Below are 14,347 nucleotides of genomic sequence, written 5' to 3' on the forward strand. Positions count from 1 at the left end.
AATGTAAGATTGTATTCTAAATTATAAAAGTATAATTTTACAAGAATCTGGTAATATAAATTTTTAATTAAAATATTGTTTATCTATTTTTAATAGATAATTAGAGTACATTACATTAGAATTAATTAATTTTACTCTAATTTCATAAAATTTTATTTTTGTAAAATTTGACATTTAGTATTTAAGGATCAAATTAAATTTTTATATTGACTAAATGATTTGATTGAAATAAATTGACTATTTTTACTAAATTGCTAGACAAATTGATTAAAAAATTAAAATATGAGCTAGTACCCATTGGTTTCAAGCTTATGGGACAAATTGGCACTTTAACCCCGAGACAAGAGGCCCATTTTTTGGATTTAGTAGAGATCGTGCCTGGAAGAGAATTCAAAACTGGAATACAAAGCTTCTCTCGAGGTCCGGAAAAGAAGGTTTACTGAAAACCGTAGTTCAATCCCTCCCTAACTTTGCTATCAATGTATTCCTCCTCCCTACTGATTTATGTGGTGATTTGGAGAGGTTATTCAATTCGTTTTGGTGGAATAGCAATGGGAAGGGAATCAAAATGGATGCAATGGGATCGTATGTGTTTGCCGAAGGTGGTTGGTGGGTTGGGATTCAAGAAGTTGAGACATTTCAATCTAGCCATTCTTGATAAACAGGGTTGGCGGTTTCTGACTTATCCAAACGCACTGGTAACAAAGATGTTACAAAGCTAAGTATTTCAAGAACAGTGACTATCTGCATTCAGAGCTGGGTCATAATCCTAGCTTCGTATGGCGAAGCATTTGAGCTACGAGGGAATGGGTGAAGAAGGGGAGCAGGCTTAGAGTGGGAAGTGGTGATGATATTCGAATTGGTCATGACCCTTGGCTGCCGGTTTGATTTCTTCAACCCTTGACCCATCTATCGCTGCTTCAAATGTGTCTTCATTGATTGATGTGGATTGCGAGAGGTGGGATGAGGAAGTGTTGTGCAATTTGTATAATCAAAGGGATTGTGAGCTCATTCGCCAAATCCCATTGTCGATTCGAAGGTTGAAAGATGAGTGGGTCTGGATTCACGAACCTCGAGGGCACTGTTCTGTTAAGCGTTGCTACAGGTTGGTTCATGGAGAGAGCAGTTCTGAGCATGAGCGGTTCTGGAGACAGTTGTGGCGACTGAAATTACCTCCAAAAGCAGGTGATGTACGAGGGTGTAAGCATGTGGGATGAACTGAATGTGGGTGTCTCTGTGTCGCCAGATCCAGGTGCGGCTAGCATTGGCTGGATTGTTCGAAACTCTGAAGCAACTTTATTGTTGGCGACTCAAAGCAGTTTCAAGGTCAGTTTAATCTTCGAGTACAAGGGAGGTTCTCAGCTGGCTCAGAGAGAAGCACATTGATCACTAGATTTTGAAAACTGATTCTCAAGTTGCTGTTCGAAGCTTAAGACATCCCACTGCCAGTTCTTATTTTGGTGTTCTAATTGATGATTGTAAACATCCAGCTTGTGTTCTTAATGATTTGAATACCATGTTTGTAAAAACCACATTCTTCCCCTCCAGAATTATTGCTCATTGTCTTGCTGCAGATATGTATTAATGCAATTTCCAATTTGTTTCAAAAAAGAAAAAACGTAGTAGAGTGAACCATATACTCCTCACCGTTATTATCCCAGAAGAATTAATGATACAACAGCAGATTTCATGATTGTTAAATCTCCAAAGAGGATAAGAAGATATAAACATCAGTTTGGTACAAAAAGAGATGGAAAGACAGATGAGAGTGACAGTGCTTTAGCTTCACAAATATAATGGACTTACTATAAGACCTTATTTAAGACAATTTAATTCTTTTAGTTTTAAAATTCATTTGTTTATTTCACATATTCATCTTGTATGCATCCGAAGAGTTGTTAATTTCATTGCTCAAGACAGAGTTTGAATAAATCCCTTGTATATATATATATATATATATATATATATAAGGCCTGTCAGGTTATATTGGAAAGGCACAAATGTTATCACAGAATGCATGTAGTGATGGAAAAATGGCAGCTTCCAAGGTGGAATGCCGAACGAAATAAAACGACAATACGCACCTCAATTGATAGAAGGTTCAATTTTGCCTTACTCGTCTATTGTAATTATCGCTTTTCTTTCGTCTGCATGCAGCCTTTTACTTGGCAAGCCGTCTTCGCAAATTAATCACAACATTTCCAGTTGATACATTCCTTCACACCAAGACAGGAACTCACACAATCTTCATTGCAATTTGCTAACCCAGAATGAGAACAAGTATTTGAAAGAGATAAAATGAACCAGACTATTATAGTATGTGTTGCTTTGCTTCTAATTTCATGTGCAGATTCTAGTACAGTCCATGAGAAATTTATCAAGTGCATGTCAACCCAGTTCAGCGCATATACTAAATCTTTTGATATCATCTTCACTCCTGAATCCTGTCTTTATCCAAGTCTGTTGAAGTCAGCTCAACAAAATCTGAGATGGGTCAACTCCACATCTTCAAATCCTCTTCTTATCGTCACACCATTCCATGAGTCTGAAATCCAAGCATCCATACTTTGCAGCAGAAGACTTGGCCTGCAAGTTAGAGTCAGAAGCGGCGGCCATGACTATGAAGGGTTATCTTATCTGTGTCAGACCCCGTTCATCATTATTGATCTCTTCCATCTTCGAGCAATAGAGGTTGATATTGAAGAGGAAACGGCTTGGGTTCAGTCGGGTGCAACACTTGGTGATCTATACTATGCTATCGGCAAGAAAAGTGGAGTTCATATTCCCAGCAGGGTTATGTCCTACTGTTGGAGTTGGGGGGCACATCAGCGGAGGAGGGTTTGGCACCCTGGTAAGGAAATATGGGCTTGCAGCGGATAACGTCATCGATGCTTACTTGATCGATGTTAACGGAAGAATTCTTGATAGAGAAGCAATGGGAGAAGACTTGTTTTGGGCTATAAGAGGAGGTGGTGGAGCAAGTTTCGGAGTCATTCTATCCTGGAAAATCAAGCTAGTTAGAGTTTCACCAATAGTGACTGTTTTCACTGTTCCAAAAACAACAGAACAAGGTGCTATCAAGCTTATTCACAGATGGCAATACGTTGCAGATAAACTAGATGAAAACCTCTTTATCAGACTCATCATTCAAAATATTGCTGGTGTTAACAGCACAAACTCAAACACATTCCGAGTTATCTTCGAGTCGCTGTTTCTTGGCAGAATTGACGCACTTATACCATTAATGAATGAGAGCTTTCCGGAATTGGGATTGAAAGCTGAAGACTGCACAGAAATGAGTTGGATTGAATCGGCTGTCTCTTTTGCTGCATACCCCAAAGGAAGCCCTCCAGAGGTCTTACTTGACAAGACTCAACTATACAAAGCTAATTTTAAGGCAAAATCTGACTTTGTGACAGAACCTATACCTGAAGACGGACTTGAAGGAATGCGAAAGAGATTGTTAGAAGAAGATATAGGACTCGTGATAATGGATCCTTACGGTGGAAAGATGAATAAAATATCAGAATCAGGAATTGCTTTCCCACATAGGAAAGGTAATTTATACAACATACAATACATGGTGAAGTGGGTAGATAATGGAGTAAGGGCAACTAACCGGCATCTGCACTGGATCAGGTCCCTCCATAGGTATATGAAGCCCTATGTTTCCAAGTCTCCAAGGGATGCCTATTTTAACTACAGGGACCTTGACTTGGGGACCAACAAAGATGCTAATACAAGCTACTCGGAAGCAAGTGTCTGGGGTTTAAAGTACTTCAAGGGCAACTTCAAGAACTTGGCCCTAGTCAAAAGCAAGGTTGATCCTGGCAATTTCTTCAGGAACGAACAGAGCATCCCCTCATATGCATAGCTGAAAGGCAAAACAAATTCATAGCTACCACCTACACAAAGAGGCAATGGTGACACCTGGATCCCCATTTTGCCCCTTCATGACAATTTAAAAGCAAGATCATTAACTTGTTTTGGCTGGATTGAACCACTTCATTTGATTTCATTTTAGATACTTTGAATCAAAATGAACCCAATCAAAAGTTTATAGCCCCAATGAGCATTAGTAAAACAGAATAGATAACAGTGGATAGCTAAATTCTTGCCAAGGCCCTAGACAGTTTTAAAAAAGTTCTGCAAAAGATATGCAACACTAATAGGAGTCTAAACATGGCAATGGCACTCAAAAACAGGAAAGCACAGGATCACCAAAGGTAAACCAATGCCATGGTCTTATAACCGAAAACAAGGAACTCAACAATCCTACTAAAATCACTGCTGCGTATATTGAATTAAAGAGATATATATAACTACAAAAGATGGTGCAAAAAATTTTACAAGTTTGTACAAGAACTTGGGGGCTTCCATACCAGCTATCTCAAAATCGCCCTCATCTTTTCCTCAATTTTCAACAGGTTTAAGAAATTTCTAGTTGCTCCTAACATCGCTACTCTGATAGAAGAAAACCCATCAAATGGAAAACCTCAAAACAGTTGTTTTCTGATTTGACATGACTCTCGAGCTACAGACAGGAAAAATACAGTCAGAAAAGTAAAAAAAGAAAATCAGCTTGTAACTATAGCAGCCGACTGTAAGAGACTATAGGACAAGTTCTGTTGCTCCTTGCTTAGTATGGAAACCCACTTCCGTAGAAGATCGATATATACAGATTGACTTGCAACTTTTGGAAGCTTTAAATCACTCTGGACAACATCCTTAAAATCAAGACGCAGAAGCCCCAGTATAGAAGTAACAGTGGCAATTTGTACAGGAAGAGATGATCTGCTAGTAGTGTTCTGCCAGAGAAAACCAAATAATTTAGACTTCAAGCTCTCAACTTCCTTATCCTCGCGACCACAAGTAGCAACTCCAAACCTAAATGTTATGACAGACAATCAAAAAAATGAATTTGCCAAATTTCAGTAGTAAAATAGAGATGATATAGTTGATAAAGTAGACTAGAGAGAAAAACAAAAAGCTACTTATTACCACATGAATAGAATTACAGATTTGCACATACCTAGACCGTTCTACAAGAGACCAATAACTTTAAATCAGTAGAGTTCACTCACTTAAGAGCACTACAGCCAACTATCTGTGAACTGTATTCACAATCACAGTCTAATCAATAATTAGCACAGAAAATAACTGCATGTTTTTGTGAAATTGTAACTTGCAATACTACAGGTGTAGAAATTCCTGCTGCAGGTATAAACAATAATTATCACAAATCAACAGCATCTAAATGCAAACACCAAGACTTTGTGAGCACAATCTCTCTTCTTAACAAATTGCTAATAAAATTAGTTTCATGCATATATTTCAAGGAAACAAGTATTAGCTGCCATCTAAAGGTGCCAGCAGAATGATGGGCCTGTTTTATATGGGGTCAGTGGGCAAATTATGATTAATCACCACAGGCATGGAAGGAGGCCTACAGGCCAACAACAGGCATGCAAAGATACTGAGAATAGGCACAACATTAAGCATTTGGAGAAACAAAAGCAAAATAGATGGTTCAATAATGATCAAACTTCAGCGTCAGATAAGGAAATTTTTCCTGCCCGTACAATAGGGTTTTAATAATCAGCAATACATCTCTTATCGCCTGTTTCATAATGGGATTTTCCAATATGTTATAAGAGGATTGGAAACAACTCATTTTTCTTTTCTTTTCCAAACTCTACTTTTTCTAACTCCATACCTTCTTTTTAGCTTCTTAAATTTAAAAGGATTCTTTACTAAAGAGTTCTGAGCCAGGACACTACCAAATTTACCTATTTAAATGGAATTGCTAATAAAAACTCAAGGTAGCAGCAGCCCTTTCTGTCTGCTCTACAAGCAATCATAAATCTAATGGCCTATTGCTAACTTCACAATCATCAACTCCATTAAATTTATAAATGAACGATCATTCTCTCAAGCTTACTCAATCCTGAGTATCTACACTAGATCCATCAAGCTCATAGCTTTTCTTTTTAATTTTCCTCTTTTTCAAAATTTATATTACAGAGATTTAGATATATAACTTCCACATTACATAAGCACCAACAAGTCGATGCCTTGGCCAACATCAAGCAGACATGGGCCAGTTGAGCGCAGTAAAAGAATGATTTCTAATGCGCAAATAGCCATGGCCATGGGCCAGTTCATAACTTTATGATACCATTCAGCCTATATAAAAATAAGTTATTTTGGCTTTTGAACCCATTTGTAGCGTGGAACTCGAAGATAAAAGACCTCCATCAAAGCCATTTTTTCTGTAAGATCTGGTCCAGAACCAGAGTAACTGAAATTGAACCATCTATCTATGGTTCGCTTCCACCGAAATCGCCAGTCCAGTGCCAAAACAGGGACATGGCTAAGCACAAAGCAATTCTGAACATTGCAAGGCTATGTCCAAAATTTCACCAAGTCCTTCCATAGGCTATATACATGCCAGACAAGTAATCTCATCAAGACAATTCAGTAAATTAAGTTTATATCATCGTGATCTCGGAAATCAAGAAAACGTCCCTGATGAACATGTCTTTGTTACAGAACCTGGAGATGCTTAGTATACTTGTATAAATTTAGCCAACGTTATGAGTTTTTCCTAAGTTACAAGTAACAAAATTACATTTAGAAATCAAATAAATAGTTGATTTCTCAATACAAATATAGAAGACCAATGGGCCATGCATGCACCACTTTGTTTGGTGATGATGTTTTTGATAAGTGAATATCATATAAATTGCAGGGCAAATGAAAAGGATAGATAAATAAATATATTATCAGTGCAGAAATAACAATATCAGAAATAGGCTCCAAAAGCAGAGTCAAGTGGCAAGACAAAAAACTAATTAAAGACAATCACACCAAGCATCACATACAACTGATCATGGAAAACATACCTTCCGAGCTGACCAAGGAGAAGAACAACAGCAACAGCAAAGTCGTCTACCATAGGTCTTTCTAAAATCTCCAGTAACACTGGAATAATCCTACCACATGTCCACTCCCAGCTCTGGATATGGATCGAAAAAATTTTAGAATTGTCAGCATAACCCAGTATGAATAAGGAAGCTACAGGTACGAAAGGAGTATTATAGAAGAAACGCATTTCCTGGGTTTCTATTTTCTACTTTAACTGCAAAATAAATGAAACCACTTCCTAATTCTGTCACCTTGCACATTTAACAAAAACAAATGAATAGAAATTCTGTAAGATCTTCAAGAAAAAAAGGAAAGGCATGCATAGAAGTTGATCAAATACTGGCGCAGCTTCTATATGACATGATTATATATCAAGCATACCAACTTACTTCAAAGTTCAAAGTTCAAAGTTCGATAAAATATTTCTACCTTCATCCTGCCATTTTTTAGAGTACATACTGTATATACTACAGTAGTAGGAAAATGGAGCGATTTCTTCTAACATCTCCCAAACCTAACCAACGATTAAGGTTCTTGATATTTCCTTACCACATTGAATTTTAACCCTGATTAAACCCAGAGCATGTTTCCAGAGCTATAAGTGCTCAGTTTATATCATAAACACGGTAAAGCATTGCACAAGTCCCCATTTTTCTTTTACAACTTACTGTTGTTAGACATATTTACTTGAGATAGAAAATTAAAAATGATTTCTGGAAGTCAAGGATCATATCATGAGGGTTCATCAAAGAGAAATAGCTAAAATCAGGAACTCTGAGAGAACTACAGTAAGAAACTTCTAACAAGTGAAAACAACAAAATTAAATCAACAGAAGTGAGTCACATACCATGTAGCAAGCAATCAGTTCCACCAATGATAGGACGTCACTGAGATCAAATAAAGACCCAATGCCAACAGAGTTTGAATGAGTAGAGGACTTATCATAGGATGCACCACAGTTCATATCAAGGGCACCAAAAATTTGTTCGTGACTTGAGCTCTGTTGAGCATATTCCTTAGTGCAGAGGACATGGGAATTAGATAAATTAGCCGATTCCATCATATGCTGATGCGTGGTTACTGAAAGAGCACAACCATGAAGCTTTTCCAAGAGCAATGATATAACGACATCCACAGAAACTGCACCAAACGGGCATTTAGCACATGGGTGGAACTTACTTCTAACCGCGTGAGAAGGTGAAAGAGAAGAAGCTGAAGAAACCAATGAATTGTCCCCCTCAAGAAAAACTACTATGGATCTTAACACAGTCATTGTCAAACTGTACTCCTCCAGAGAGAGAAATTTCTTGCCACCCAGGTAAGCAAAAACATGAAGGATTATTAATATAGTATCATTTTCATACTTTCGGATCTGTAAAAGGTTGTAAGAAGCCTCACAAATAAACTCAATGTGGTCTATTGCTGCACATACTGATGCTAATATGATGCTCCCTGCCACCAGCTGGTCAGCTGAAGCTGGATTGGAGGAGAAATTAAGATATATACCGTCCAGAAAGATATTTATCCTTGAATCACATCCTTCAAGTCTCTCAATCGATGCATCACTGTGCACCATCAATCGCCCATTTATGAGAAAATCCTCAATGAGACCAACCAGTTCCTCACAACAACATAACTCTGCAAACAAGCTTCTTGCCTCAACGGCACACACCACTGCATATGAAAAGATAAATATCTAAGATTAAACAAACAACCAAAAGAAGATAAATTAGACCACAAAAACAGTAAGGACAAAACGCAACTCATACGATAGAACACAATACGCACGCATGTATCAGATAAACATACCTGCATTAATCCGGCAAGCAAAAGAATCGAGGCAAAGGAAAAAATTCTTATCCGCAAAATTTCCACATTTATCCAAAGTACACCAAGAAAAATTCAGTAGCAACAATGTGAAAAGTGCACAAGCCTTCTCCCTAAAACAAGTAAAGAAAATGGTGAATTTCATTCCCAGAAACACAAACACCCTATTTAACAGCTTATATTGTGAACTAAGATAAGTACTTTTAAACAAAATTGAAAGTTAAAATAAAAATAACACAATTCAGCTTGAACTCTGTAACAGCAGAGACACCATATACACCATCTTAAATATCTCTGAGTTACTTACTTGGGTGAGATTTTAGCTTCAGTTTTAAGAGCATGGAAGATCTTTTGCACCAGGCATTCTCGTTCAGTATCTAAAGAGCAGCGAGCCATGCAAGTTCTTATAGCACAAAAAATCCTAGAAACACTTCTAGGGTCATTGATATTAGAAAACACTACACAGTATGCAGGAATATTGCCGTGTGGTAAGCCAAGTTTGCTTTCAGATGAAATGTCTGAAGAGTTAAGACTGGAACTGGGCATATTCAACATTTCAACCACTTCAGAGTCCCTGGTCTGTCTATCAGAAGTTCCTTTAATTCCCACAGTATTACAATAACCCTTCTCATTCCCTAACATATCAACAGAATCCACAAGACCTTTATTCTCACGCAAGATTTCATTACAGGGAGTTCCTGAAACAATACATCTCAGGTTGTTGGAACTAACTTCCACACCAGCGACATCAAGTCTGTGAGAAGGCACCAAAACTTCCTTCTCATTTGATAATCCTCCATTGAAGTTAAATGCTCTGAAGTTATCCACATCAAATGTTTCAATCCTAGAAATCTCAATCTCAGGAAGAGTAGGGGATAATGGCATTTCCATTGCTCTTCTGTAACATTCCTCATCTGCAGTATTATCCAGGTCCAGCAATTTCATATAATCTCCATTTTCTATTTCCTCAAACCTTTCACTTTTTTCAAGATCAAATCCGAAAGAATCACTTAATCCCTTGATGCATTCCTGTGGCACTCCCAACAGATCCATGGCAGAAGACGAAGCAGGTCCATAAGCATTTCCATCATTTTGGACATTACTTCTAATTTTTATAGTCCTCTCCTGCTCATCTCTGCTGCACAAATGCTGCAAAATTATTCTCTCATCACAAGATACCTTTCTCTTCTTGCGACCCCCCTCATGCTTAGCATATGAGCCATCTTGCAAACTTGCTTCAACTGGTTTGTCTATTTCCCTATTTAGCATACCATGCAAGACAGAGAGTTTCTCTTCCATCTGCAGATGCAACTTCCTACCCTCAGAATATAAAACCTCAACAGATTCAATTGCATTGAACACCCTATTAAACTTTCGTGCACGTCCATTAACTCCTCCAGAAGTATCAGCACTATTTGGACTTCTAATACTATTTTCAGCCACCACAGCAACATTTTCATTACATTGTGTTTTTGTCACTTCACCAAACATGCATGAAGTTGTTTTTCCATCATTTTCTTCTACCTTTTTCTCCGATGAGGTGGGAACAAAAGCACCCCTTTCCTGTGACCCGACCAACTGACCATCAGAAAAAGATGCTGAACTGGAATTCATTGCAGAACTCTGTAACAATTTTTGGGAAGAGCCTCCATCCAGAGACTTCAATTTAGAATCAATACCTGAAATAGATGCAGTACAATACCCTCCAGACACAGGGAACAATGGAGCATTACAGTAAAGGGTTTTTCTGACAGGATTAGAGGCAGCTGAAGTCATGCGGCTAGACTTGAGAAGTTCACTTTCAGTTTCAGCATACATTGGAAATGGTTCCAAATCACAGAGTTTCCTCTTCAACTTTGGCCTTCTCATGTGTGCTGCCTGCGAAATGCATCTAAGGACCAGTTAGCCAACATAGAACAGCAGACACACAGATTTTGATTGTATAGAAGGAACAATTATGAAAACAATGCACTTCCAAGCAAAGCAATAAAAAAACAATCTAACGATAAAAGTTCGCATTCACAGACAGTAGAGCCCATATGACTATTATCATATTTAGGTTGGATCACAAAGCATGGAAGCAGCTATTCCACTGTGGGAATAGCAGAAGCTAAATAGAACATTTAAAGCCTGTGGGAGGAATGACATCCTTACAAGTAATGCATAACTAAGATAAATATGAAACAAATTAAATCCCCTAAATCTATTTATTTAAATCTGAGACATCACTACACCAAACCTTAGATGATTGTACAGATGCTTTAACATGAAAGAGGGAAAGGTATCTAATCGTAGTCTAGAAGGCATTTTTTAGCTACAAAACAAGGTAAATGAACACGAAAGGAGAGAGAGAGAGAGAGAGGAGAGCTTGTATTTCTCATCCACATAGGGAAAAAAGTGTTTCTTCAAACTAACATTTGCAATACAGATTTTTTGGCCACACAGACAGTTCTAGAACTGTTCACACAGAAAAGAATTATTGAGAGCAATTATGCTCTACGCACCAGATCAGTTCAAAAAGAGCCACCAGGTAACCACGCATCTGAGAAAAATCAACCGGCAGCAAAGTTTAGAAACAAATGCCAAAAACCTGTATGCTATTTGCAATAAATTCCTTAGCCACCACTATCAGAGCAAACAATGTCATTCCAAACCAAGTAAATAAAGACTGTTATAAATAGTATAAATGAGGAAACTAACGTTTTCCAAGTCCTCTCTACATTCAAGTCCAGATGAGAACCATTTATCCAGTGCACCCAGGCGTCGCGAAATTTGAACAGAATCCATCTTTATGAGACTTAGTTCATTTTGTAGATTAATATTGCGGTTCTTTTCCAACTTTGACACTTGTTTCGCATACTTCAGACGCATCTTTTCAAGCTTCAATTGTTTCTCTAGAAGCTTCAAGTTTCTGGTTTCAGCATTCACGTCTTTGCTAGGTGAAGTAGTAGGAGCCTCGACTGCTTTTCTAGAGGACCAAAATTCCTTTATTTGCTTCTGCAGTTCCTTAGTTTTATGTCTACTTTCCTCAAGCTGACAAGAAAGCTTATCAGCACGGGATTTTTCTTCCAGTGCCATCTTCCTATTCACTTCCACAAGCTTTCTTTGCTCTTCTGCTTCCATCAATTCTATATCTGTATGTTTTCTCTCTGTCATGGCCTTCTTTTTTTTGCCCCCAATCCTTTTGGTTGCCTCCTCAAATTTCTGATGCTTTTCTCTTTCCAACTCTTTAATTGCCTTTTCAAGCTGTGAAATCTCAGACATAAACTTTGCTTTTGTTTCATTGGCTTCTTTCCTTAATGCCTCCAACTGAATCCGATAACCGTCAGCCTTCTTCCGTTCAATATCAGCATGCTTCTTCTCTTCATCAGCCTTAGCCTTTTCTGCTTTCACATGTTCCCATGCTTCAGCAGCTCTCTTCTTCTCTGCCTCAGCATTCTTCTTTACATAATCTGCCTCTTCTTTCTCTTTCTCAAGGAGTACCTTGAGCCGATTGATTTGCTTTTCCCCTTCAGAAACACAGTCTTGAAAAAGCTTTAACTCCCTTGTTTTATCTTCAATATCTGAACTGCTTTTTTGCTGTAAGGAAGACATTTCAGAATTCACGGGAGGAATGTTAATTTGATCGTATTGATTTCTAGAAGCATCACCCAAATTTTTGGAGGATGTAAGGTTATTTATCTCTTTCTGTAGCTCCTCAACTTCTTGTCTAGCATCCTCCAATTGCTGAGAAAGACTGTTAGCAAGAGATTTTTCATCCATGAACTTCTTCTCATTTGCTTCTGCAAGCTTCCTTTGCTGCTCTGCTTTATCCATCTCTGAATCAGCACGTTTCCTCTCTTCAGTCACTTTGTTCTTTTCTGCTTCTACCATTTTGCTTGCCTCTTCATACTTCAATGTCTCAGATACCAACTTTGACTTGGCTTCCTCAACTTCGTTCCTCAATCCCTCCAACTGAAGACGATATTCTTCAGCATTCTTCCCTTCACTGTTAGCAAGCTTCCTCTCTTCCTCAGCCTTAGCCTTTTCAGCTTTCATAAGTTTCCATGCCTCTGAAGCACTTTTCTTTTGTGCCTCGGCATTCTTCTTCTCAGAATCTGCCCTCTTCTTCTCCTTCTCAAGAAGTGCTTTAAGCCGAGCAATCTCCTTGTCCGCTTTAGAAACATGATCCTGTAAAATCTTCAATTCCCCGGTTTTATCTTCAACATCTGCAATTCCTTTTTGCTTCAAGGAACATAGTTCGGACTTCAAGGCAGAAATCTCTTTCTCAAAAGCAACTCTCGCAGCCAACTCTTGCTCCCTCTCCACTTTCTCAGTTCCTGCTCGAGCCTTCTCTTCTTCATATGCTGCAAAAGGTAAAAAGACATGAAATTATACACCAAAAAGAAGGCACAAAAACCATAATTAGTAAAATTTTAAACATGATTCCTGGGTAATGCCTGAATATGAATTTCAATCATGCCACTGGCGCTTGTGCATAAGTTTCTGATCCTACCATGTATCCTATAAGAAAACTGAATAGAGCATATTTTTACTAATTCCTCTCCTCTTAAAACATTGATAAATTATTAGTAATATTTACTCTCCCCTTCATCCAATTTTACAAATCAAACTGAAGATAGATATAAAGATTACCTTTCTTGAGTGCGAGATTCTCGGCTTGAATCTTATCAACTTGTTCATTAAGAATCTGCACTGCTTGTCTCAAATGTTTCCGTCCACCTTCTAACTTCGAACACTTCTCTTTCCACTGTTAAACATTTAATTTCATAAAAACGCAACATTGTAAAAAAAATAAAAAAATAAAAACACAAGATTCAGTGATTATTATAAACAGAACATACATACCAATGCACAGCATGGATTCACAGGAAGAGACAACTGCTTTACCGGAACATCTGCTGCCATTTCTAAAAGCACCAACAAGAAAACAAATAAATTAGGGATTTCAAAGCTTCAAGTGTACAAAATGGTGTGATTTTGAGAGAGGGTAGAATGACGAACTTGTCTCTGAAATGGAATAACGGTACTACATTCATGGTGAGGGAATCGGAGTAATGTTGAAATGCAACATTTGAGGACTGTTTGGTTAAACAGTAGAGAGAATTCAACACACACACACACAAACAAAGCCCTAGTTTAAACCCCTTTGCCTGCTGTAAGGTGGAAAAACCCCTTTTTTATAATTTATATTTTCTTTTTTTTTTTTTGGAAAAATTTGAATCGAACCGCCTCAATAGTCGGTTAAAACCCTATAAATTAATAGGGCCGCATTTGTACGGCCCATTTTCAAATATGGACAAGCCTTTTTGTTCAGTCCACATTATTTTCTTTTTCTAATATTACGTTGCATTTATAGATTTTTTTCTTTTTCCAATTCATCATGTTGATTTGTATAATCAGGTTTAACTTTTCAGCAAAAAATCAAAAAAGAAAAAAAGAAATTAATTTTTCAGTCATTTTTTTTAATTACTAGCATGTCAAAAGTAATAATATACCTTACTACCCATTAATCTTGATAAAAGTTTATTGCATTTATGATAAATATAAAAAGATGGTTATATCTAATGTATAGTCATAATTATTATTAGC

General features: G+C 37.6%; 2 protein-coding genes across 4 annotated transcripts; one reads left to right on the plus strand and one right to left on the minus strand.

The window, feature by feature from the left end:
- The first annotated feature begins 2,382 nt into the window (after nucleotides 1-2,382).
- LOC8265500 (berberine bridge enzyme-like 22) lies at nucleotides 2,383-3,971 on the plus strand. The gene is given in 2 exon segments (XM_002523121.2): nucleotides 2,383-2,771; nucleotides 2,773-3,971. Coding segments are annotated over 2 exon segments (1,488 nt in total). The 5' UTR covers nucleotides 2,383-2,385; the 3' UTR covers nucleotides 3,875-3,971.
- A 305-nt stretch (nucleotides 3,972-4,276) lies between these two features.
- LOC8265501 (myosin-2 heavy chain) lies at nucleotides 4,277-13,964 on the minus strand. 3 transcript variants are annotated; one of them, XM_048373447.1, is made up of 10 exons: nucleotides 13,760-13,964; nucleotides 13,604-13,665; nucleotides 13,391-13,505; nucleotides 11,456-13,101; nucleotides 9,063-10,633; nucleotides 8,738-8,868; nucleotides 7,776-8,602; nucleotides 6,906-7,018; nucleotides 5,033-5,114; nucleotides 4,747-4,887 (listed from the first exon to the last, which is right to left on the minus strand). In XM_048373447.1, exons 2-9 carry the CDS (start codon nucleotides 13,661-13,663, stop codon nucleotides 5,081-5,083), a joined length of 4,497 nt encoding a protein of 1,498 aa, XP_048229404.1. In that variant the 5' UTR covers nucleotides 13,664-13,665; nucleotides 13,760-13,964; the 3' UTR covers nucleotides 4,747-4,887; nucleotides 5,033-5,080. The 3 variants fall into 3 exon arrangements, with proteins under 3 accessions (XP_048229403.1, XP_015577254.3, XP_048229404.1); XM_048373446.1 differs by lacking the exon at nucleotides 5,033-5,114 and having other exon boundaries at nucleotides 4,277-4,808; XM_015721768.3 differs by lacking the exon at nucleotides 5,033-5,114 and having other exon boundaries at nucleotides 4,277-4,887; nucleotides 13,760-13,958.
- Between the last annotated feature and the right edge of the window lie 383 nt (nucleotides 13,965-14,347).

Source organism: Ricinus communis, chromosome 4 (genome assembly GCF_019578655.1).
Source record: "Ricinus communis isolate WT05 ecotype wild-type chromosome 4, ASM1957865v1, whole genome shotgun sequence".
NCBI classification, from domain to species: Eukaryota; Viridiplantae; Streptophyta; class Magnoliopsida; order Malpighiales; family Euphorbiaceae; genus Ricinus; species Ricinus communis.

What these genes read in the sequence shown, in the direction of transcription:
- LOC8265501 (XM_015721768.3), bottom strand. Translation starts at nt 13,663, where the DNA reads ATGGCAGCAGATGTTCCGGTAAAGCAGTTGTCTCTTCCTGTGAATCCA. An exon ending in TGAATCCATGCTGTGCATTG is followed by an intron (nt 13,506 to 13,603) that starts GTATGTATGTTC and finishes AATGTTTAACAG; the next exon opens with TGGAAAGAGAAGTGTTCGAA. An exon ending in AACTGATTGCTTGCTACATG is followed by an intron (nt 7,019 to 7,775) that starts GTATGTGACTCA and finishes ATCCATATCCAG; the next exon opens with AGCTGGGAGTGGACATGTGG.